This window comes from Arvicanthis niloticus, chromosome 3 (assembly GCF_011762505.2).
Source record: "Arvicanthis niloticus isolate mArvNil1 chromosome 3, mArvNil1.pat.X, whole genome shotgun sequence".
Taxonomy (NCBI): Eukaryota; Metazoa; Chordata; class Mammalia; order Rodentia; family Muridae; genus Arvicanthis; species Arvicanthis niloticus.
The window spans coordinates 136846239-136870869 of NC_047660.1; the positions used below are offsets into that span (position 1 = coordinate 136846239).

The following is a 24631-nucleotide window of genomic DNA, read 5'->3' on the forward strand; positions in this document are numbered from 1 at the left end:
TTGGTCAGTTTTGGAGACGGTACTGTGAAGTGCTGAGAAAAAAAGTATATTCTTTTGTTTTAGGATGAAATGTTCTTATAGATATCAGTTAAATCCATTCGTTTCATAACTTCTCTTAGTTTCACTGTGTCTCTGTTTAGTTTCTGTTTCCATGATCTGTCGGTTGTTGAGAGTGGGGTGTTGAATTCTCTCACTATTATTGTGTGAGGTGCTATGTGTGCTTTGAGCTTTAGTAAAGTTTCTTTTATGAAAGTGGGTGCCCTTGCTTTTAGAGCAAAAATGTTCAGAATTGAGAGTTCATCTTGGTTGACTTTTCCTTTGACAAGTATGAAGTGTCCTTGCTTATCTTTTTTGATAGCTTTAAGTTGAAAGTCGATTTTATTCAATAGCAGAATGGCTACTCCAGCTTGTTTATTAGGACCATTCACTTGGAAAATTGTTTTCCAGCCTTTTACTCTAAGGTAGTGTCTGTCTTTTGTCACCAAGGTGTGTTTCCTGTATGCAGCAAAATGCTGGGTCTTCTTTATGCATCCAGTCTGTTAGTCTATGTCTTTTTACTGGGAAATTGAGTCTGTTGATGTTAAGAGATATTAATGAAAGGTGATTGTTGTTTCTTGTTATTTTTGTTCTTAGAGGTGGAATTATGTTTGTGTGGCTATCTTCATTGGGGTTTGTTGAAAGATTGCTTTTTTGCTTTTTTAGGATATAATTTCCTTCCTTGTATTGGAGTTTTCCATATATCCTGCTTTGTAGGGCTGGATTTGTGGAAAGATATTGTGTAAATTTATTTTTTTCCTGGAATATCTTGGTTTCTCCATCTATGGTAATTGAGAGTTTTGCTGGGTATAGTAGCCTGGGATGGCATTTTTTTCTCTTAGGATCTATATGACATATGTCCAGGATCTTCTGCCTTTTATAGTCTCTAATGAGAAGTTGATGTAATTCTGATAGTTCTGCCTTTATATGTTACTTGACCTTTTCCCTTACTACTTTTAATATTCTTTCTTTGTTCTGTGCATTTGGTGTTTTGACTATTATGTGACTGGGGGAATTTCTTTTCTGGTCTAGTCTATTTGGCATTATGTAGGCTTCTCGTATATTCATGGACATCTCTTTCTTTAGGTTGGGAAGTTTTCTTCTATAATTTTGTTGAAGATATTTACTGGCCCTTTAAGTTGAGAATCTTCACTCTCTTCAATACGTATTATCCATAGAATTTTTTCTTCTCACTGTGTCCTGGATTTCCTGGATGTTTTGGGTTAGGAGCTTTTTTGCATTTTGCATTTTCTTTGACTGTTGTGTCAATATTTTCTATGGTATCTTCTGCACCTGAGATTCTCTCTTCTATTCTATTTTGGCCAAGTATTTTGTCAAAAAGCCAATAAAGATTGTATTTCTTTTGATAAAAATAATTATAATTTTTAATGATTGCTTCAGATGACTTGGCACTGGCTATTGCTACATATCCCTTTCAAATTGATAATTTTTTTTCCAGTAAACTTATGATTTTGCATCAAAACTTGATATTCTATTTCCTAAATGTACCAGGCCTCAGCAGATATACTTTGACAACTAGTATTTATAAATGCCACAAAAGATGTTAAGGGTGCCCTGGTTTCTAGTATGGCTTCCTTACAGCACTTTATTCCCTAGTATATAGACATTTTTTAAATTAAAACAAGGAAGGCCCCTCTTTGAAAATTCACAGTCACAGACCTTTTGTGAGGTGGTAAGTCAGGTCAGTGAAATGGCCCAGGTCCAGTAATTCACTGGAGCCAAAGCTATGTTTGTGTTTTTCCTCAGGGCACTAAAAAGCCTTTGTAGATACCTGATATGCTGAGTCTACCTATGGAAGATGGATGAAGATCTTCCAAAGTGTCTGCAAAAGCTTTCTAAAGAAAAAGACGAGAGTAGGGCAGTGTTGTTGAGCCATGAAGACAAGAGTATAGTTCTAATGACATCAGAGTATATACAATTAGAAAACTTCCACATAAAGAGAAAAACATGTGTTTTTCCATACAGACATATAAAGGATAGTTTAAATTGAATAACAATATCCAACAATAATGAGTAATTTAAAGTAAACTCACTCCTATCTGAGAGGAACACAAAAATACATTCCAAGAATACTGTGTCTTAAAGATACTTAGGTCACAAAACACTTGTTTTCTTGGAGTGTTCCTGTGAGCACTCAGAATTCATATATGACTGAATTTCAAGATCATGTTTCAACAAAGCACATGAATTCATTTTATTTTTAAAAAATATCATAAACATAAAAGCTTTTTTTAATATACGGAGACACACACATCTTACACCACTAGCATACTTGGTGCCTAAGAAAGGCAGAAAAATTCATCATCAGACCTTTTGGCCTAGGATTAACAGATATGTCTGAATCATCTGATGAGGGTGCTAGGAACAAAACTTGGGTAAACAACACCAGCAGTACTACTGAGTCCAACCTTAAGCCCCCAAATATATCATTATAATGGAAAAGATGAAAATGACCAGTTACTCCTTCTAACCTCTATCACTCCCAGGTGATGGAAATCTCTACTACATGGTCACTGAATGAGTGAATGGATTTCTAAGAGTGTGAATAAATTCTATATATTGCTTCTTGTTGTCAATGTTTACACAATTCTTTTGATGTGAATCAAGACAATGAAAGACTTACTTACATAGAAATGAGTCCAGATTATGTTAAGGAAAGTTCCATAATGTGAGATAGATTCTTTAAAACTTTAAAATGTACTTTTATTTAAAATGTGCATAAGTATTTATACCTGAAAGGATGTCTGTGAGGATGTTGGAGCCTCTAAAAATGAAGTTACAGTCTACTTCTAAGCTTCCATATGAGAGTATGGAATTGAACCCAGGTTTCCTAAAAGAACAGCCAGTGTTCTAAATCTCTTAATTCATCTTTCCAGACCTCTGCCATTTATTTTTTTTTAACACAGGACATCTTATGTAGCTATAAACATCCTGGAACTCTGTGGACCAGCTAGCCTCAAAGTCAGAGAGATCCATCTGCCCCTCTCTCAAGTGCTGAGATTACATGTGTGCACCACTACATCCAGCTGAGATATATTTTCAAAATGAACTATTTATGAATCAGAGAATGAAGTAATAACATAAGATTTAAATGGGAGGGCTGGAGAGAAGGCTCAGTGGTTAAGTGCACTGACTGCTCTTGCAGAGGTCCTGAGTTCAATTCCCAGCAACCATATGGTAGTGACAACCATCTATAATGGGATCTGGTACCCTCTTCTGGTGTGTCTGAGGACAGCAATGGTTTACTCACATAAAATCTTTTTTAAAAGAAAAAAAAAAGATTTAAACAGGAACACTAATTGTTTTGAATAGTAAGACTTCTTAGAATTTTAAAATATATTAAACTAGTAAATAGTAACCTATGTTCCAATTATTCTAGTTAATTTCTTTGCTTTGTTAACTTCATCTCTTCTAAACTGTTTAACTGTGTATATATACCTGTGCAATGGTATGCATGTGGCAGTTACAGGACAACTTAGAGGTGTCTATTCTCTAGATCCTTAAATGTGAGTAGTAGAGGTAGTTATGTTAGGTAGCAACTTCACCAGGTGGACTCACTGACCCTTATTTTAGTTTCAACAATATCTATATTATGTTCTGGTGTGTGGGTATATATACAACCCAGGTGTAGTATTCAGAGAAAAACTTGCATGAGTAATGTGGCTATCCAAGAGAATGAACTTAGGACTTCAAGTGTACCAGCAACCACCTTTACTCCCTGAGACAACATTCTGACATTCATTTGTGTTTCTATGAAAGTGTTAAGCACAAGATTTAGGCCTTAGAATAAACTAATATAATTCAAAATATAATAAATGACACATAAGTATCATTTTCATTAACAAATACTATTACTATTCCAATTGTCTGCTATTCCTGTTTTTTGTGATAACAATACATATAAAATTTGAAAAGAAGAAAATATTTTAAAGAAGGAATGGTTCTAGTAATCTTAATCAAGGACCAGTGAGAGAGCTCAGTAGGGAAAAAGAATTTGGTACACAAACATATTCCTCATTTCTTAAATGGCTGGGGGATATTTTTGTCAGTGTGAGTTCTTTCATGCTTTTGAAAAGTACTAAGACATGCAAAGGTTATACCACATTGATTATATTCAAAGAGTTTCTCTCCAGTGTGAGTTCTTTCATGCTTTTGAAGACTACTGCTATGTGCAAAGGCTTTACCACATTGATTACATTCATAGGGTTTCTCTCCAGTATGTATTCTTTCATGAATATGAAGATACCTTTTACGTGCAAAGGCTTTACCACATTGATTACATTTATAGGGTTTCTCTCCAGTATGGATTCTTTCATGGATTTGAAGAGTACTGTGACATGTAAAGGCTTTACCACACTGACTACATTCATAGGGTTTCTCTCCAGTATGAGTTCTTTCATGCTTTTGAAGGTTACTGCTATATGCAAAGGCTTTACCACATTGTTTACATTTATACCGTTTTTCTCCAGTATGAATTCTTTCATGCTTTTGAAGATTGCTGTTACATGCAAAGGCTTTACCACACTGACTACATTTATAGGGTTTCTCTCCAGTATGAATTCTTTCATGGATTTGAAGATAACTATTACATGCAAAGGCTTTACCACACTGACTACATTTATAGGGTTTCTCTCCAGTATGAATTCTTTCATGTACTTGGAGATACCTCTTACATGCAAAGGTTTTACCACATTGATTACATTTATAGGGTTTCTCTCCGGTATGAATTCTTTCGTGCATTTGAAGAGTGCTGTGACATGTAAAGGCTCTACCACATTGATTACACTTATAGGGTTTCTCTGCAGTATGAATTCTTTCATGTATTTGAAGATAACTGGAACATGCAAAGGTTTTACCACATTGATGATAGTCATGCTTTGTGTCTCTAGTATTAGCTCTACCTACTTGATTACAATTCTGGTGTGTAATCAGTTTATCTCCTTGATTACATTCACAGCATTTCATTTCCAAATGAGTTCTTCGGTGTAACTGTAAAGAGGATTTACCACATTGATTGCACTCATAGAGGTCCTCTTCATTATAGGGAGTCTTCTGTATCTGAAGATGCCTGTGATGGGTGAAGCTTTTACTGCTTGGCTCACATTTATCACTTCCTTTTCCCATACGAGTTTGCTCATGTCTCTGAAGAGGACTGGAAGAACTCAGAGATTTACCACACTGATTGCATTCATAACGTTTTCCTATAGTGTGAGTCACACTACATGTGCAAAGTGAACCAGGACAGACAGAAGGCTTTTCACCTTCCTTGTGCTCATAGGGCTTTTCTCCAATGTCAGTATTTTGATGTATTCCCACTGAAGCTGGAAAGCCAAGTACTTGGAAACTTGTATCACAGTCACCTCCTCTTCTCACAAAGGGAATGACTACATATCTTCTTCTAATTGTTCTAGGAAAGACATCGTAGGTACACTGCTTCTTTCCATATCCAGAGGGACAGTTGATACACCTATTAAAGGAAGAATAACAAATAAAAGGTGTTCACATTGCAGTCACATACTTTAACTTTTTGTTCCTCAGAGACATGTGGTTTAGGGATTCAAGGTTCTCCACTACTACACCTTCTTGACTCTCAGAAACGACCTCTCTCACTATATGATACATCCTACAAGCACATGAGTAACACTAGCTTTACTATGGAGGATTTGCTTAAAACAGGTCTTGGACATACATTAATCCCCAACCAATGTGTTCACATTTTCTGATATTTGAAGAGTGTAAAACTAAGTAGATTTACTTAGTGGATGAACTGTTGTTTTTAAAACAAAATCCCAAACATCAGATCTACTAAATGAAGACTCAGGAGCCAGATGCTGTGGTGAAAGCCACAAGCTCAAGGGAGGCAGAGAAAATACCCAGCTGACCTTTCTACTCCACCAATGTCCCAGAAGGTAAAAGCTCCTTCTGCTGCTCCATGCTATCTTAATTACCCTTGAACTCAAAGACCCTCCTTTTTCTTTCCTGGGGTTTCTCCCTGTCAACTGGTCAACTGCTCTGCCTCTTGACCTATCATTCACTTTACTTAACACTTGTTTACAGAAAGCTCTTGGGTTAAAGGCTGTGCTAGACCTGAGCCATATCATAACAACAAACAGGTTTTTCCAGTTCACAATCTTGGGTTCAGAATATGATCAAATGTCCTGCAACAAAGGACAGTCCTACAACATGGTTCTCAAGTGGCTATGACTGAAACTGTGACATCTGTTAAAGCCTTGTTTCCTTTCCTGTTTCTTAAAGGAATAATCTGTAAACACTGATCAGCTACCTGACACTGAGAAATATGGTGTTGTGAGAATTTAATAAGCCTCACAAAGCTGTGCTTGGTTAAACTGTTTGTTTGGTTTTTTTTTATTAAAATTTCACGTTATGGTGCTGGAGAGATGGCCCAGCAGTTAAGAGCACTGACTGCTCTTCCAGAGGTCCTGAGTTCAATTCCCAACAAACACATGGTGGCTCACAACCATGTGTAATGGAATCTGATGACCTCTACTGGTGTGTCTGAATACAGCTACAGTGTACTCATATACATAAAATAAATATTTTAAAAAAACATGATGTCTCTTTAGCCAGACAGTGGTAGTGCACATCTTTAATCCCAGCACTTGGGAGGCAGAGGCAGGCAGATTTCTGAGTTCGAGGCTAGCCTGGTCTACAGAGTAAGTCCCAGGACAGCCAGGGCTACACAGAGAATCCCTGTCTCGAAAAACCAAACCAAACTAAAAAAAAAAAATTCACAGTACATTAAAATTTCTTCAGAAGCACATATGTATATGCTTGCACATGAAAATTACCTTCCATGTCTTCCAGAACTTTGACAATTATCTTCAATATTGTGGCCTTCCAATATGTAGCCTAAAACACAGTACCAAAATGTATATTACTGGAAATTATGCAAAATATGAATTATTATATTCTGTGAACCTTACAATGCCCAATTTATTCACATTTTTCCTCTTTCACAATCAAAATCACAGAAGAGCACCCATCTCTAACAAAGGCTTGTCCCAAGTCAAAAAGTGAACAAAAATTCACATTATTACCTATACAAGTAAGGTTCCAGTAGTTTTCCAGCATCACATCTTTGTAGAGACTCTTCTGAGAAGGATCCAGCAAAGCCCACTCTTCTCTGGAGAAGTTCACATGCACATCCTCATAGGTCACTGCATCCTAAAGTATACCATGTATATGTATGTATATACATGGTATAAATATATTTAAATATATAAAGAATACATATATATATATAATAAAAATAAGGAGATGGACTGCATTATAAATGCAGTTCACTGAAAATATTTACATAATTCTGTATGCCCAACATATTAATTCCAAGTCAGAGGTTTCAAATGGAATCACTGTGGTACACGCCTTTGACCCCAGCACTTGGGAAGCAGAGGCAGGTGGATTTCTGAATTCGAGGCCAACCTGGTCTACAGAGTGAGTTCCAGAACAGCCCAGGACTACACAGAGAAACCCTGTCTCAAAAAAAAAAATCAAATGTAATCACAAACTCATTTAAGAAGAAAACAGTAAAGAAGAATAACGCCTCTCATTTCTGTTCACACTGAATAAAGTATTACTTTGCAGGAGAAATGCCTACTAACATTCAAAGAGATAGAAACAGAGGGGCATAATTGAGGATACATCAGCAAAATTACTAACCTCAGAAATGGAGGAAAAAGGTGGGTGTGGTGGCACTGACCTTTAATCTCAGACCTCAGGAGGCAGAGGCAATCGAATCTCTAATTTTGGGGCCAACCTGTTCTATGTAGTGATCCTCAAGACAAAGGGACATAAGGAGACCCTGCCCCAAAGAAAAATACAAAAAAAAAAAAAAATAGATAGAAAGCACACAGGGACTCACACAAAATTCCTCCAAAGAGTTAAACATTCACTCCAGAAATATACTTGTCTATCAAACAACTGGAGTGACCTTGTATAAACTATAATGCTACTATAGTGTCCTATGAAAAAGTGTGCTTTTAATAAGTTACTGACTGACAGTCAAAGGGTTCTCAAAAATATTAATAAAATAATGATCCTAAGAAAATAAAACATTAACAACACCAACAAAAATATAATAAGCTATAAAAAGATGACTTTCCAATGAAGATCACTTGTTTTTACAAAGAACCTGGATTAAATAAACCCAGGCCTCAATTTGAGGCTCCCAGTCATTCCTGGCCAGGAGAATCCAATGCTCTCTTCTGACTTCAGTGAACACCAGAGTTTCACATGGTTCGAATCTATAAATATAGGCAAAAGACTCATGCACATATTTTAAAAGTTTAAAAAAAATGAAGTGGTCTGACATAACTGTAGCCATTTTGTACGTAGCCTCTGTTTTGCTCATAAGGTGAAAATAAGTTCATCCTTTTTAGGAGTTATTACTTTAACTGACACAGAAACATGTTACTAATAAGCCAAAAAGTTATGGTTGAATTACTTACGCTCTGTGTCTCAGGGTTTTACTGCAGTGAACAGACACCATGACCAAGGCAACTCCTATAAGGACAACTTTTAATTGGGGTTGGCTTACAGATTCAGAGGTTTAGTTCATTATCATCAAGGTGGGAACATGGCAGCATGCAGGCAAGCATGGTGCAGGAGGAGCTGAGAGTTCCACATCTTCATCTGAAGGCTGCTAGAATACTGGCTTTTTGGCAGCTGGGATGTGGCTCTCTTAAAGCCCATGCCCACAGTGACACACCTACTCCAACAAGGCCAGACCTACTCAAATAGGGCCACACCTTCTAATAGTGCCACTCCCTGAGCTGAGCAAACAAACCACCACACTCTGTTATCTCAGTGTTCTGAAATTCCCCCATGCACTACCTATCCATTACCTCTCTTACTTCACCTAGAACCAATCAGCTTAAAGGTTAGCTGATAATATTTTGTCTAGTTAGCCAAAAATGTAAAAATGTTGTACCACTTCCATGCCTGCCTTTTGAACATGGCTTTTTCTATAAATAACCTGCCCTGAGAACAGATGGTACCACATCTACGCTCCCAAGTACTTTTAGTGGTCCTGATCCATCGTAAGCGTTCAATACATTTTCATCATATCTGAGACTGGTGTCTGAGTGGTCAGTGTTCGGCTAAGCCCAGACCTCAACAAAAACATACAGAGAGTAGAGAGAATGCTATAAACCTAATTCTGGAGATCAGTATTAATGTCATGGATGCATGCCATCCTGGGGTAAAAACAATTATACCCTCTGCCAAAGTTATGAGTTAAGATGTGAGTGAAGCTCAGCACAATAACAAATGTTAGATACAGAGAAATGCACAATTCAATAAGATGAAAATATAAAGAAAAAACTATCAGGCTAGAAAAATGAACTGCCCAAAAAATGCTATTTTACTGAACATTATATAGGAATAGCATCTGTAATAGTGGTGACTGTGTCACTATATGAAAGGGGGCTATTCAGTTTCAACCAAACAGAGTACACAAGTATGATGACGGTATTAACACTCAAAGCCCAATCCAGAGACTACCTTCCTTTAGAAAGGAACTGTTAAGTACCCCAGTGAAGACCACAAAACAGAGACAAATGCTTAAATATGTCATCATACCTGTAAGATGTTTCCGTCAACCCACCACATTTTCCAACAGGCCATAACACACACACACACACATAGCAACACGAATTTACCCTGACACCAAATACCTCCATAGTATGTCATAGTCCCAACACTGTTGAAACATCCAAAGTTTCTTTGAACACTCAAGGCAATCTCTTGACTTTCACATCTTACAAATTCACTGTATATTTAACCTCTGAGAACTGTACATCCATCAGGGATCTGTGATGGATGGAGGATAGCCTCATCTTAGCAGGAAATGAGCCAACCTTGAGGAGAAAGCATCTGTGTAGTATGCTGCCATCTTTGCTAGTATGTTAATATGTTAACATTATATTACAATGCAGAATTTGAGCTATAAATTCAACAAATGCCCAATAAAAAGTGTCACCATTTTTGATAAAAAGGAAACTGATGAGAATAAGTAACCATGAATGGATAAATAATCAACACATCTCTGACTTCAAAACATCAAAAACGCCCGGCAGGCGCATGCCTTTAATCCCAGGACTTGGAAGGGAGAGGAGGAGGATTTCTGAGTTTGATGACAGCCTGGTCTACAGAGTGAGTTCTAGGACAGTCAGGGCTAAACAGAGAAACCCCGTTTCAAAAAACAAACAAACAAGCAAACAAAAAAACCAGCTGCAATAAAAAGAGAAAATATAAACAGCGAGAAAAAAAGATAGACAAAAGATAGAAAATATTTCTTCCATATAGGGAGGAGACAACCCCTCTGGCCGGGATACAGACTTTCTTAATATAACCTTCCCGACCTTGTCTAAGAAGAGATTAAACAATTGGAGGCCTCCAAACTCAGGTTTAAGTATGTATGTTTTCTCTGAATACATGGTATTATCCCTTGTTTCCCTCCCCACCCAGTTCTCTCAGGGAACCAGAAAAACCTGCCTGCATACTACTTTCTGGGAAAGAACACAGATCAACAGAACACGAGAGCAAACTTAGAAAGAAAAAAATACGAATTAAAATGGAGTAAATGTTGATGGATGAGGCCAGGAAACCCAGTGAGTCTGGCCTCACGGACACACGTGACTGGACCACCAAGGCATCTACAAGCCAGTGTGTTAATAACACAGACTTTGCACCTGCACAGAAGTAACTGCAGACGGATCCTACACCTGAACGTCAAGTGCCAAGTGCAGACCGTCTAGAAGACACTAGAGAAACTAGGGTTCTGCGAGTCAGCACATCTGCCTTCCCTGGCGACAGCAAAAGCAGCTTGAGGCGCTCGCAGCATGGTGACGTCAGCAACAAGGATGTTTTCACTCCAGGGCCCGCGCCCCGTACTCTGCGCAGGCGCAGCCAGGGATCTAAATCAGTCAGTCGTTCAGCTTCCGCTTGGGAGGTGCAGTGACCTCAGGAGAACAAACGGAATCACGTCAAGCCGCGGGTCTGGCCCCCGGTTCCCGCACCCCGGGACGAACCCCACACAGTCTCCCGCGGCTCCTCCCAGCGTGGGGACGGCGGCCCCGCTCACCATGGCGTGGATCCCGAGCTCGCCCCGATCTCCTCAGCTACAGGCAGCAGGTCACAGACCGGGACACGGAACCACCGGAGCCTCCCTCAGGCACAAGCCCGAACCTTTATTTATTAAGGAACGGAAGTGCTCTCCCGTCTGACTGGCGGGTCCGTCTGGACTCTGTGATTGGCTAGTGAAGCCTGAGTGACAACTCCCTAGAGAAGTGTCACATCACAGTGGTTCCCAGCCCTGGCCTCAACTCAGGCACAGAAGTGTCCCAGACCTGGAGAGACTGGCATTGCCATAGAACTTGCGCCTGTTAGCCTACAGGCGGTTCCACAAGCCTACTCTCAGGGACCTAGCAGAGGCTTGTGTCAGTGTCATCATCGGCTGCCATCGCCTGCTGATGCCACCAGGTGCGCCTGGCCTGTTTGGAGGATGAATGTATCCACCGCCAGCAGCCCGAGCTCTCTCCCTACTCCCACTCGGCAGGCCTTCCCTCTGTTCCCGGTGTGCGCTCCCTTTCTCTCTCTGCCGTCAGTGCTCTGCTCCACGTCTGTCTGCCTCTATCCCTTCCCCAGCACCTCACTCCTCCCCTCCCTGCTCCAATAATGATTTTTTTACACCAGATGCAAGGCGTAATTTCTCAGGGACACACTTCGGCTCGCCCTGCCAAAGCTACTTCCCCTCACTACATTATGTTTCCTGACAGCCAGACTGCAAAGTCGTCCCTGCTCTACTGCGCTCAGTAGGCACTGCTCCTTAATCTAGGCACGCACAAGGTCTGTAGCATACGCAGATCACTAGACAACCTCAAGTGGAGTGATCCACCTGCCTCACAGCTGACAGGGCGCCCAGGCCATCCAGGTCAAAGTTAAACCACCTGATTGACGTTCACCAGACATCATCCATTTTTAAAAAGACTCATCTGCATTGCTCACACTTCTGTCAGCTAAACATTGGTAGCCAAAACACTAACCCATTCCCAGCCTTTAGTGTCCCACTGGCTCATCCTGCCAGCACTTGGGAGGTGGAGTCAGTTGAAACCTGGTATAAAGAGGGAGTTCCAGGACAGCCAGGGAGGGATACACAAAGAAATCATCCTGTCTCAAAGAAAGAATGAAAGAAAGAAAGAAAGAAAGAAAGAAAGAAAGAAAGAAAGAAAGAAAGAAAGAGAGAAAGAGAGAAAGAGAGAAAGAGAGAAAGAGAGAAAGAGAGGAAGAGAGGAAGAGAGGAAGAGAGGAAGGGAGGAAGGGAGGAAGGGAGGAAGGGAGGAAGGGAGGAAGGGAGGAAGGGAAAGGAAAGGAAAAGAAAAGAAAAGAGAAAGAAAGTTAGTTTAAACAAGTTTGGTCTACGAACCCAAACACCAACTATTCTGGCCCCCAAATGGGAGGTGGCCAGGGTGAGAACCGGGATGAGAAGACAAAAATAGAAAGTTTGGCACCAGTGTGTCTTCATAACGTGTTGGATCCTGTTCAGCAAGGTTATTAGCTCTGTTCAGCTCTGATACACTGCAGGTGGAGAATGAGACAATCAGCAGAAAGATAATTTACAATGTTGGCTACAAGGATAGCTCAGAGTGAGCCACACCGGCCAGGAGACTGATGACCCTGAGACTGATAACTGAAGACGATGGTTCCCTTTACCCCTTCAAGGTGCTTGAAGGGAGCTGGGAGTCACCTAAACCTCAGGTGTGTGCCCCCAAGTCTCCCACTCTCAACCTCCTCTACCTTACCAAACTTCCTGGCATGGCTTTTACACCCCACAAGTAGCCACTCCTCCAACTTGTTTTCTGACCTTCACACATGTTTTGTGGCATGTATCTTCACACATATCTCAATGGCACAAATCAAGAATTTTTAAATAGAAAACTGAAAACAATATGAGAAAGAAAAATCAACAAACAAAAACAAAATTCCAGCAAAACATATGTGTGTATTAGTACAACCACTGGCAAAAATAGTGGTTTCTTCTCCACACTGCCAGAATGAGAATAGAAAGCATTGCGATAACTTCGTACCAGGGTATCAAGTTGCCTCTGCACAGCTTCCTTACGGTAACATGGGAACGCATGAGGTTTTCATGAAAGTACTTATCTCCAGTGCTGGGGACAGCATACCATGACAGGAACTGCCCACAGCAGAATGGGATGGAGATATCTCAGTAGCCCGCGGCAGCTCCATGTAAAGAGGATGGTGTCTGGGACCCTGAGAAGCAGGAGACAAATCCCTCCAGGGGACCTGCCATCTAAAATGAAGGACTGCCTGCAGTAGGCCTGGATGGAGACATCTGAGTAACCCTCAGCAGCTCTTTGCAAAGAACACTTGTTGCCATTTTTCCTTCCCTGGACAACGGCTGTATAGATCTCATTTGTACCTGACTGTTTTTTCAGTTGGCCTTGCTGTGCATAATTATTCTACTATATCTGACTGTCCTATTTCTTTATCCTTCTGCTCACGTGAATTCTGTGAAACTAGATGCTCCTTGATGTAATGATTCTTAAACAAGTCATAATTGAGGCATGGGCACACAGTACAGTAGAGTCCTAATGGCACAGATGCATGCTGTGAGCTCTCATCTTGGAAACAATGCAGTAAGTGCACAATGGTAGTTCTAGATTAATGCTTGACTTGCAAAGAAAGTTTGAAGAGATTATAAGAAAATGAGTAGAGCCAACATTGGGACCCCGAGAAAGGAAAAACTATTGAGGTTATGAAATAAGTTTTGCACAATATTTGAGAGTGTTTCTTGGATAAGTAAGTATAGAATGCATAAAATTATATGCTAAGTCAAAAAATAAAGTCAAAAAAGTCAATAAAGTCAAGTTATAAAGCTAAGTCAAAACACTGGGACACTTAGGAGAGTCACTGTGTGCAATGTACAGAAGTAGAAAGCTAGTGGAACTGCTGAGTTAAGGGTTAACTGGATACTTTCTGGCCACTGCCTGGCAGCTTTGCCCATGTCAGTTATCATTAGAATTTCACAGAAAAATGCAAGTAGCTGACCTCAGAGCTCGGAGCTCTGAAGTATAATAAGTCAAATGTTAAAATTTAAATAATGATAAGTTTGCAATTATTATTATTTTGGCCATAGGACTGGGAATAGGGGAAGCTTGGAACTTTGGGGAACAATTGTAATTCTTAATTCTTTGTAGAACGTGGTTAACCTTTTAAATTTGATTTGGCAATGGTTATACAATGTCCTTTTTTTCTACCTGTTTTGGAGTATCAATACAAGACTGGGCAAGAAAAAGGCTACTGAGTATGTGAAGATCGAGCAAACAGCATCTGAATATGGAGTGTTGAGCATGTGCAGAGCATGTGAAGATGGAGTGGAGACCATGTGAAAAGCATGTGAAGATGGAGTGGTGAGCATGTGAAGAGGATGTGTGTTGCGCGCACCTCCCGTGTCCCCTCTTGCAGGTGGAAGAGAGACACGAGAGACACGGAATTCGGGTATCACCACAGTGAGGCTTTAATCTGTATCAGCAGACACAGGAAAATGTGGAAGGGCCAAAGACAGGAAGAGGCACCGCTTAAATACACCCTAGAGTGATGTGTTCACTTCTGATTGGCTGTTCACTCATCACCCAATATTACGCCTCGGGATTGGCCAGTGAATTTGGCAGGCTTTCTGCCTTTGCAGCTGCGCAGATAATTGTTTACTTGTGGGAGGACAGGATGCCCACGCCATCTTGGAATGGCAGATTATACCACCGCTAACAGCGGCTTCCTACATCTCTCCCTATTTATATTATTAGTATGAAACAGCCTTTTGCCTATTATGTTCAGCACCAATCAAGATTCGAACTTAAGCCCGATCAAGCAAACTCCATCTTGGGGGAATAAGCAATCAAGAGCTTACAGCCCGAAGATTCTCCCTTACCCTACCAGGTGCAATGGAAACAAGTCCTCTGGGTGCAAGGGCTAAGGGGATGTAAAGAGGAATTGACACCCGTCCCTGTGCAATGGAGTATAGCTCCCAGGAGTGCAAGGGCTGTCAACCTACTATTCAGGTACCACAGCTATTTAGGCAAGGGCTGGCTGGACTTAGACCTCTCATCAACCCAGTGCAATGGGCTGAACCCTTGGGGTGCATCGACTGAGGGTCTCAGTCATCGGCTACTTTCTTAGCCTAGATAGTCAAATTTCAGGGAGAGATGCTTGCTCCAAGGCTGCGAGTGCTTGGGCTATAGCGGCCTTGTCACGTTTTTGTTGGGCTCTGAGCTTACAGACCAACCATCATGAACACTAATCCACAACATAGGGCAGCACCAAGCAGACCTATCCCCACCATTTAAGAAAGAAGGAAAAGGCAGAAGAAATTCAAGAAGTAAAATCGCCAAGGGAAACAGGGTCCATCTGTGCTTCATCAAGGCTCAAGCTCTGGATCTGCAATTGCTGCTGCACCTGGTCCAACTCCCCATTTCACTTCCCTTTTAAATAAGCAGAAAGATTATGGCTTTGAACAAATGTATCATTCACAAATCTCAGAGGTGTAATGCCTGGATGTGGGGTTGCTGACACGCAGCTTATTTGAACCACATCGGTGAGCTGCTCCACATGGGCTTGGAGCAAATCAACTCTCTGATTGACCAACAGGATGTCTGATGCTAATTATGCATCCACTTTCTGTGGAATGGTCAAAGCCTTAGAGGTCTTTTCTGAAATTTGATTAACAACAGTAGCTGCTGTAACTTGATTAACCATGGCTAGGTCTAGTGATCCATTCCAGCATTGTTCCAAAAGGCATGCAACATTCTTACAATCTAAGATATCAGAATTATTCTGAAAGTTGGATAACATAAAGAAAAATGGAGGGTCCACACACACCGACACCGGTTGTGCAGATGCATTCCTAAAACACCTTATTAATTTTAATGTTATTCAAATGGCTAGAGATATTAGATCATGTAGCCGAAACATTTTGTATTTCATGAAATATACCATTCAACAAGGCAAAAGCAGATACACCCTTTTTTAACATTCTAAACAGTGGCTAGAACACATAATTTAATTGTGTTGAAGCAGGATAAACTCAAGAAAATACACATATGATTTAATTTAGGACTTGCATCCCTTTGAAAACATCAAACAGAGGTTTAAATCCTCCTATGGTAAGCTTAAGATGAGGTTTTAGCCAAATAATATCTCTTAACAACTTTTAAAAATCACTAAGAGCAAATCAAGATTAAAAGTAAACCATTTTCTTTTTGTAAGTACACTCACAAGTCAGAAGATGGCATTAGATCCCCACCACAAATGGTTGTGAGCCACCATGTGGTTGCTGGGAGTTCAGCCTTTATATTTTAAAAGTCTAGCCTTTAACGACTGAGCCATCTCTCTAGCCCCATCTGATTAGGATATAACTGAGGTCTCAAATATTGAAAGACACTGTCTTTGAATCCTTTTTTGGAGTAACAAGTACTCTAAAAATTTTTAAAGCTCGTTATATTGGAGCAATGGCTTGCAGAAAAAACTTTTTTAGAGAAATCCACTAATAAAGTATCACACAATGAATAAGATACACTAAAAGATTTAACCTCTTAATTTTTTGTATTAAAGCAACAACAATATTTATATATATAAAATGTAAAACGATTAACCATTTTCTGAAGCAATCATTTTTAACAAATATCGCTTCATGGGCTCTTAAAAATTATGAATAAATTTACAACTGTAAACCTTTCACCTTTACCAGAAATGTAAAGGGATGGTATAAAAACATCTTTTATATAAGCATTTACTGAAATGGCAGCTGGAGTAGGCAAGTTAGGCTGTATAAATCTTAAATTTGAACTTTATTTTGGATTAATTTAATAACCAATCCTTTTGTCCAATGAGAATATCGGGTAAAAGTCAACTTTATCTTCTAATTGTTACATACATTAGAGGAATCTAAAGCATCTCATTTTTAACAACTTTGAATATAAAGGAATTAAAATAATTTGAACCATATTTTATCAGCAGGTACAGCTATACTCATGGAGGGAAGTAGACATAATTTTAATTTTCTACAGCATAATCATAACTTTTAGCCCACAGACTGTTGTAAAGTCTTTGTTTTTTTAGATTTATCCCTCCTCTCACAAGAAACAATGAGGACAAAAGATGAATTCCGGTAAGCACATTTCTAGGACCAGTTTGTAAAGACCCAGAACAAAAGGGAATGCTTATCACCTGGGCTTCTGCAGCTAAGTCTGCATTGTCTTAATTCAAATGTAAATGCGCTTAACCTCAGTCAGCCTGCTCTCTGAGGCTTGGCTACTCCTGAACTGTGCTTTTTGGCTTTAGCTTTGAACCTTAAATTTAAACTGTAAACCTTAAAAGACACATGTTGTATCTTTTCTCTATAAACATAGGCAAATCAAAAAACCAATCTTTAACGATATAAGCAATCTATTTTCTCTCAAATCAACACCAAGTGGATTACCTTTATGTTATAAAGTTTTGCTGCCACAAAATAAAGTGTAAAATCTAATGGAAAACTTGTAGCATTTATGACCCAGGCTTTTGGCGGATGCGCCTGAGGCCGGGGCAACCAAGTAACACTCAATAGCTGTAAACAATAGGCAGTACTTCAGCATTTGAATGTACTGGCAAGGGAACAGGCCAAGATCTAACTATGGCCCACAATGGTATACTTATCGCCAAATCGAAAGTCAGTGTTAGGAGACTCAGAGCCGTAATCTTGCAACCTAGCTTCATTCTTCACAATCTGCACCAGCCGCGTAGGGACCCAAATTGAATTGTTTTCACCTGTGGAATAAGCACAAACAGCTTCCCACCCCGGGCCACAGCAGGCCCTCAGCCAATCTTGTAGCCTCCTGTTCTTACGAGGGACAATGGCTGTACGGCATTTAGCTGTGGCATTTTCAAAAATCATCTGTTCTATCACTGGCATTGCTTGCTCTAAGTTCGTGGGGCACTCCCCGCGTGCCCGCCGCTGGAAGGCAGCTTCCCAAGGCAGACTATCTCCCTCCTCTGCCTGCCTTTCCCGCCACGCTCTCTTGCTCTTGCTCTTGCTCTTGCTCTTGCTCTTGCTCTTGCTCTTGCTCTTGCTCTTGCTCTTGCTCTGCCGGGCTGCGAGCCACCACAGGTAGCAGAGTGCAGGCGCCTCTGCAACCGGTCTGACCCGGGCCCCGTCGCAGCATCTCTGTTCCCACAGCCCGAGCCGAGAAGCACGGCAGGGGACCCTCGAGCCCGAGCGAGCCTCTGGCATCGGGACTGAGTGACTAAAGGTCTTTCTTAGTCTTATTTCAGAACGGCTATCCTTTGTACAAGCGGCTACTTCCTCCTCTATGCTCTCCTCCTCGGAGCTGCCCAGTTCTATGGAGTCAGGCTCCTTAATGAAGTACAGGGGGGCCCTTTTGACCTCCGTTCTCTCTCCACCATCCGGTGGAGGGTCCTCAAGTTTAATGGACTCTGCAGTAGCCCTTGTTCCTTTTGAGTACTCTTTTCTATGGCCAGGCTCCTTGGCCTGCTTCTGTTGCCCAGGCTTTCTTGCCTGCTTCTCTTTTCCAGGCCCTTTAGCCTGATGCCGGCTAACACACTCTGGTTCTGATAGCCTGGAGCAGACCAGTCTTGAAACCTCTTGACTTGCCTTAATAGCTGAAAGCAACGCAAACAAGAGGCTAGCTATTGCTGTGGTGGCAATGGGTGAATATCTACCCGCAACAAAGGCTTTTACCCCAGGCATACCTTCCAAAGGTGTACCTCATCCTGTAGTCTTTTAACCCGCCCCAAAACTTGGGGGCCTCCACATCGCCTTGAAACTCTCGGGTTTTGGCTCCAGTTGTTGTGCGCGCCTCTCGAGTCCCCCCTCGCCCGCGGAAGAGAAACACAAGAGGCAATATTCGGGTATCACCACAGTGAGGCTTTAATCTGTATCAGCAAACGTGGAAAACACGGAAGGGCTGAAGACAGGAAGAGGCACCGTTTAAATACACCCTAGAGTGACGTGTTCACTTCTGATTGGCTGTTCACTCATCACCCAATATTACGCCTTGGGATTGGCCAGTGACTTTGGCGGGCTTTCTGCCTTTGCAGCTGCGCAGATAATTGTTTACTTGTGGGAGGACAGGATGCCCACGCCATCTTGGAATGGCAGATTATACCACCGCTAACAGTGGCTTCCTACAGATGTGAAGATGGAGTGGAGAGCATGTGAAGAGGATATGAAGATGGAGTGTTGAGCATGTGAAGAGCATGTGAAGATGGAGTGGCTAGAATGTGAAGAAAATGTGAAGATGGAGTGGACAGCATGTGAAGAGCAAGTGGAGTAGGAGTGGAGAGTGAGGTGCGCATGAGGTGTGGGTGAGGTGAGTGTAGAGTGAGAGAGAGAATGTGAAAGTGTGAAGAGAAGAGTGTGTTTGTGAATGAAAGGAGTGCATGTGATGTGTGTAAGGTTTGTGTGTGAAGTGTGTGTGTGTGCATGAAAGGGGAACCCACAGAGGTGTGTAGGAGTTTGAGAAAAGAAAAGAACACAAGAGAAAAGCAGAGTGCACAGGAGAATGTAAGGTATATGGAGCCTCAAGCTGTGAGCAAGCAAGAGAGAGAAAAAGAACAGAGAGAGACAGAGAGAGAGAGAGAGACAGAGAGAGAGAGAGAGAGAGAGAGAGCCTTTAAGTCTTGAAATATTGCCTGTCAGTTTGTACCCAAAAAGTAGTCTGTGCCTGTTTATTATGTGCCTTCCAGATATCCCTGCTTCCAGCTGAGAACTCCAATCCTGTGTAAAGGCTGGACCCCAATGCTCCAGGGTACTTTCTTTTGAATTAAACAACTAACTCTACTCTGAGTTGGCAAGAGAAAAAAAAAAAAGCAAAAACAATTCTTAATAAAATTACTGATAACCATGAATACAGGGTCTGTTCAATCATACTCTTAGCAGGATGCACCACTGTCTCTGCAGTATGGACTTTGCCTTAGGCCTGTACAGTTACAGCTCACACAGCAGCCAGACTGAAGATGAGTCTGTCCTATGGCCATCCGCTCTTTACTGAGCTCCTTTCTGACAAGAACCATTTAGTGTGGTTCCTTCTCCCATCTGATGATCTAGGACCTCAAGAGAGGCCTGTTCACTGCACATCTTGGAAGTGACTCTACCATAGACTAAGGTGCTGGATTTGATGTATGAATCCTCCACACTGCTATCCTGTAACACTCACATACACTTTGGGATGTCCACACAGGTCCCATGTAAATGACAACCACCCATGGCCATCCTCCTACTGTGATGTTGTATAGATGTGGGACAGACAGCAGAGGACTAGGCTGCATCCCTTCCATCTGACAAAACCCACTCAACAATGGCGATATGCCCCATCTAGCAGAGCAATGAACAGAGTCCAGAGGACCACTTGAAAGAGAAAATGGGAGAAAACATGTGAAGACAAAGAACCACGGCTTGTCTATAGGCTGATCAAACTGTCATTTTAATTTTTTCACACAGAGGTTCTATGCACATAGAGGCAGGATATGGGGAAGGGGATGACGCAGGAGTGTAGGTGTTCTCAGGGGGAGTACAGATACCTTCCAGAACAGAGTGTTGGCTGGGTGAAAAAGCAGGGAACAGGTCACTTATGACTCTGTCTATGATTCATCTGTTCTTATCTAAGGTGGTACTTTCGACCAAGGCTACCTATCCACAAGGTCTATGACTACCCAGGGTGGTAGTTTTCCACCAAGCTGCCTGTTTACAAGATCTTATAGCCAGCCATCTGTTCTAGGGTCAGTGTTTTTCCACAGAAACCAAGACTTTGTGTTAGCAGGCATGTATGACTGACTCAGGCCTACTGCTGATTTTAGGCCTTCACTGTATAAGCAAGGCTGCTCCTGACAATGATATTCACACTAAGCGTCATCTTCATGTTGCACTGTCTTACAGCCTCCATATCCCAGACTTCTAAATGCCAGGTCAGGCCACTTTTTCCTCCAATCCATGCAAGTGATCTTCTTGGCTGGCAGGTAAAGTGACACCTCACTCCTTTTCTGCCTTTATGTTGTGCTCCTAGGCCTGTGTTCCCAGCACCTGAAGTACTGACTAAAGGAAGTTGGGTATGACTCACTGATGGACCACCCCTTGCCTCACAGGACTTGCAATCTTAAAAGGATGTCCCTAACTTCAGGGGTTTAGCTGAAGTGAAAATCTCTGATTTCTTTGGAGACTCAGTTGTGTCATGTGATATTTTTCTGAAAGCTGTCTTGTAAGAGGATGTTTTGCAGAGGCAGACACTTGGGAGGGCATGTGATGTTTAGAAAGAGTATAAGTAGAACCCAACAGTGAATGACAATCTTGCATTTGTTCACCTTATAATGCACCACTGGTCTTCACTAACAACATTTTTGCATTGGTATGCCTTGCAATGCTTTGCTGGTCTTATCATATCGTTGCTTGTTGTGTCTTCATAGAGAGAAACGTGCCAAAATATATATGGTATTCTGTCTGCTTTTTGCTTCTTCAGATTCATGCCAATTTGATGGGGACTCATGATTCCTTCTGTATTGAACAGCTGCTACTGATTTGTGTACTACTTCTAAACAGGTTCATATCCCCTGTCTTAGTTAGGGTTTTACTTCTGTGAACAGACACCATGACCAAGGCAACTCCTATAAGGACAACATATAATTGGGGCTGGCTTACAGGTTCAGAGGGTCAGTTCATTATCATCAAGGCAGGAACATGGCAGCATCCAGGCAGAAATAGTGCAGGCAGGAGCTGAGAGTTCTACATCTTCATGTGAAGGCTGCTGGCAGAATACTCGCTACCAGACAGCTAGGACGGGAGTGTTAAAGCCCACACCCACAAGGCCACACTTACTCCAACAAGGCCACATCTTCCAACAGTTCCACTTCCTGGGCAAAGCATATACAAACCATCATATCCACCTTGTACTATTAACCATCTTTCTGCCTACTGTTGGTCTGTAAGCTATAAGGGAATTTGAAACATTTAAGAACCCTTATTAAAATGCCAGGCAGTGATGGCACATGCCTTTAATCCCAGCACTTGGGAGGCAGAGGCAGGCAGATCTCTGAGTTCCAGGCCAGCCTAGTCTACAGTGAGTTCCAGGACAGCCAGGACTACACAGAGAAACACTACCTCGAAAAACAAAAAACAAAACAAAACAAAAAAAGAACCCTTATTAAAGTACATTTTGAAAAATCTAAGCCTACAAGTGGTACCTAAAATGACATAATGGGTAACTCTGCTTCTACGTCCTAATACAAGAAAGTGCAGCTTTGGACTTGACCACAGATACCCCTTTCGCATTATCCCCAAAAGTTGAATGTTTTAAGTTAATCACTGATGTTTATGATTCTTTACATAGAGAGTCAGTAGGAATAATCTTCGGAAGAAGTGGATTAACTTCTCAAGGATTTATTCTGCATCCAGATATATTAGCTAGAAATAGCAAGGAAGAAATTAAAATTGGGACGTACGTGAAAAAGGAAATGCAAATTGATGCAGGGAATAGAATTGTTGAACTGCTGTTTCCTTATATCAAGGACAAAGCTGCTCCAGTAGAAAGCACAGGGGCTTTTGGGAGTACTGGAAAATGTGTGTTCTGGAAAAGAGTGGTTAATCATTAGAGACCCAGATTAATGGTACAAATGAATGTTGTGGACATAAAAAGACTGGTAGATGCAGGAGCTAGTGTTAGTATACGTTCCCAAAAGTCTTAGAATCCAGATTGGCCACTTCAGAAAGTTTACACACAATTTATAGGAATTGGTAAATTGTCATGAATAAGTCAAAGTGTCTGATAGATTACTTGTATGGGGAAGAGACATTTTACAACATTAGGGTACTCAAATTAATATCCCAACAATTCCAGGGACAGAAAATGAAGAAATTAGGGATGATGTGGTAGATGCTCCTGGGGAAAGGTATTGATACATGGGATAGAGAACAACTATAAGCTGTGCCCATTGTCCCAAAACAGGACATCACAGGGACTCAGTTTCCAAATTTACAAAAGGGGCCACTGCTGACATACCCACAGCCTTGCCCCTGAAGTGATTATCAAACCAACATTTGTGGCAAGAGCAGTGGCCTATAACAAAATGAAAATTACAGGTACTTGAGCAGCTAGAGGCTCAACATATAGATGAGTCCACCAGCCCATGGAATTCCCCTGTATTTGTTGTTAAAAAGAAGTCAGGTAAATGGATAATTATAATAGGTTTAAGAGCAGTTAACAAAAAAAAAGCAGTTAATTCAATGAATGGATCCTTTATAACCTAGATTTCTTTTACCATCTTTGTTACCAAAATCATGGCCTATAATAATAATTGACTTGTTTTTTTTCTCAATACCTTCATATGAGAAAGACAGGGAAAGGTTTGCTTTCTTAGTACCTACTTTGAATAATAGTCATCCACTAAAGAGATACCACTGGAAGGTGCTTCCTCTGCCATGTTGTGGGTTACAGATTTCTCCAGAAAAAAAAATACAAACAGGAGATTCACTTAGTTATTTGGGTTATAAAATCAATCTACAGAAAAATTTGACCACAGAAGGTACAGATCCATAGAGACCAATTGAAAACTCTTAATGATTTTCAAAACTTAATGGGAGATATTAACTGGTCTACAATTGGATTAAGTACACATGAGTTAAATAATTTGTTTCAAACATTGCAAAGAAGATAAATGTTAAACAGTCCAAGATGCCTAACAACTGAAGCAGAAAAAGAGTTAACTCATAGAACAAAGACTACAAGAGACATATGTGGATCAAGTTGATCCTAAAATTGATTGTATTCTGGTCATTTTACCTTCAACTCATTCTCCTACTGGGCTCATTATGCAAAGGGGAGATGGTATTATGGAATGAATTTCTTTAGCTCATAAGCACAGTAAAAAATTGAAGACATGAAAGGAAATTTTTCTGAATTAATTATAAAAAGCAGAATAAGACTACATCAACTGTCAGGAACAGATCCAGCTGAAATTGTAGTACCTCTTACAAATGATGAGATTATGTCATTGTGGGTAATTGGTGAAAGTTGGCAAAGAATTTGTAGTAAATACTTGGGTGAAATTAATTGCAAATATCTGAATAGCAAATGTATACACTGTATAAAAAGAACTAATTAGACTCCTCGACATATAGTAAAGAGAACACCAATTCCAGAAGCGCCAACATTTTATACTGATGTAAACTAGAGGGGGATGGTAGATTATAAGTCAGACAAAATAAGCAAGGTAATCAAAGTCCATATACCTCAGTTCAAAAGTCAGAACTGGATATAAACCTTATGGTATTATTAGATTATTTTAAATCTATTAACATAATTACCGATTCTTTATATGTAGAAAGAGTTGTTTTGCATATAGAGACTGCTGAATTTGTATCTGATAATTCAGAATTAACTTTGTTATTTATACAATTGCAACAAGCCATTAAAAGTCAAAACTATCCACTTTATATTACTCATCTTCAGTTTCATAAAGGTTTGTCAGGTCCATTAGCTCAATGTAGTGG

General features: G+C 40.7%; 1 protein-coding gene across 4 annotated transcripts; it reads right to left on the reverse strand.

The window, feature by feature from the left end:
* Nucleotides 1-2221: 2221 nt before the first annotated feature.
* On the reverse strand, nt 2222-11268 carry LOC117705957 (uncharacterized). Of its 4 annotated transcripts, none has more exons than XM_076931969.1 (4): nt 11162-11268; nt 7116-7242; nt 6867-6927; nt 2222-5524 (listed from the first exon to the last, which is right to left on the reverse strand). In XM_076931969.1, exons 1-4 carry the CDS (start codon nt 11162-11164, stop codon nt 4072-4074), a joined length of 1644 nt encoding a protein of 547 aa, XP_076788084.1. In that variant the 5' UTR covers nt 11165-11268; the 3' UTR covers nt 2222-4071. The 4 variants fall into 4 exon arrangements, with proteins under 4 accessions (XP_076788084.1, XP_076788085.1, XP_076788087.1 ...); XM_076931970.1 differs by having other exon boundaries at nt 7116-11039; nt 11162-11251; XM_076931972.1 differs by lacking the exon at nt 11162-11268 and adding an exon at nt 10770-11145.
* Between the last annotated feature and the right edge of the window lie 13363 nt (nt 11269-24631).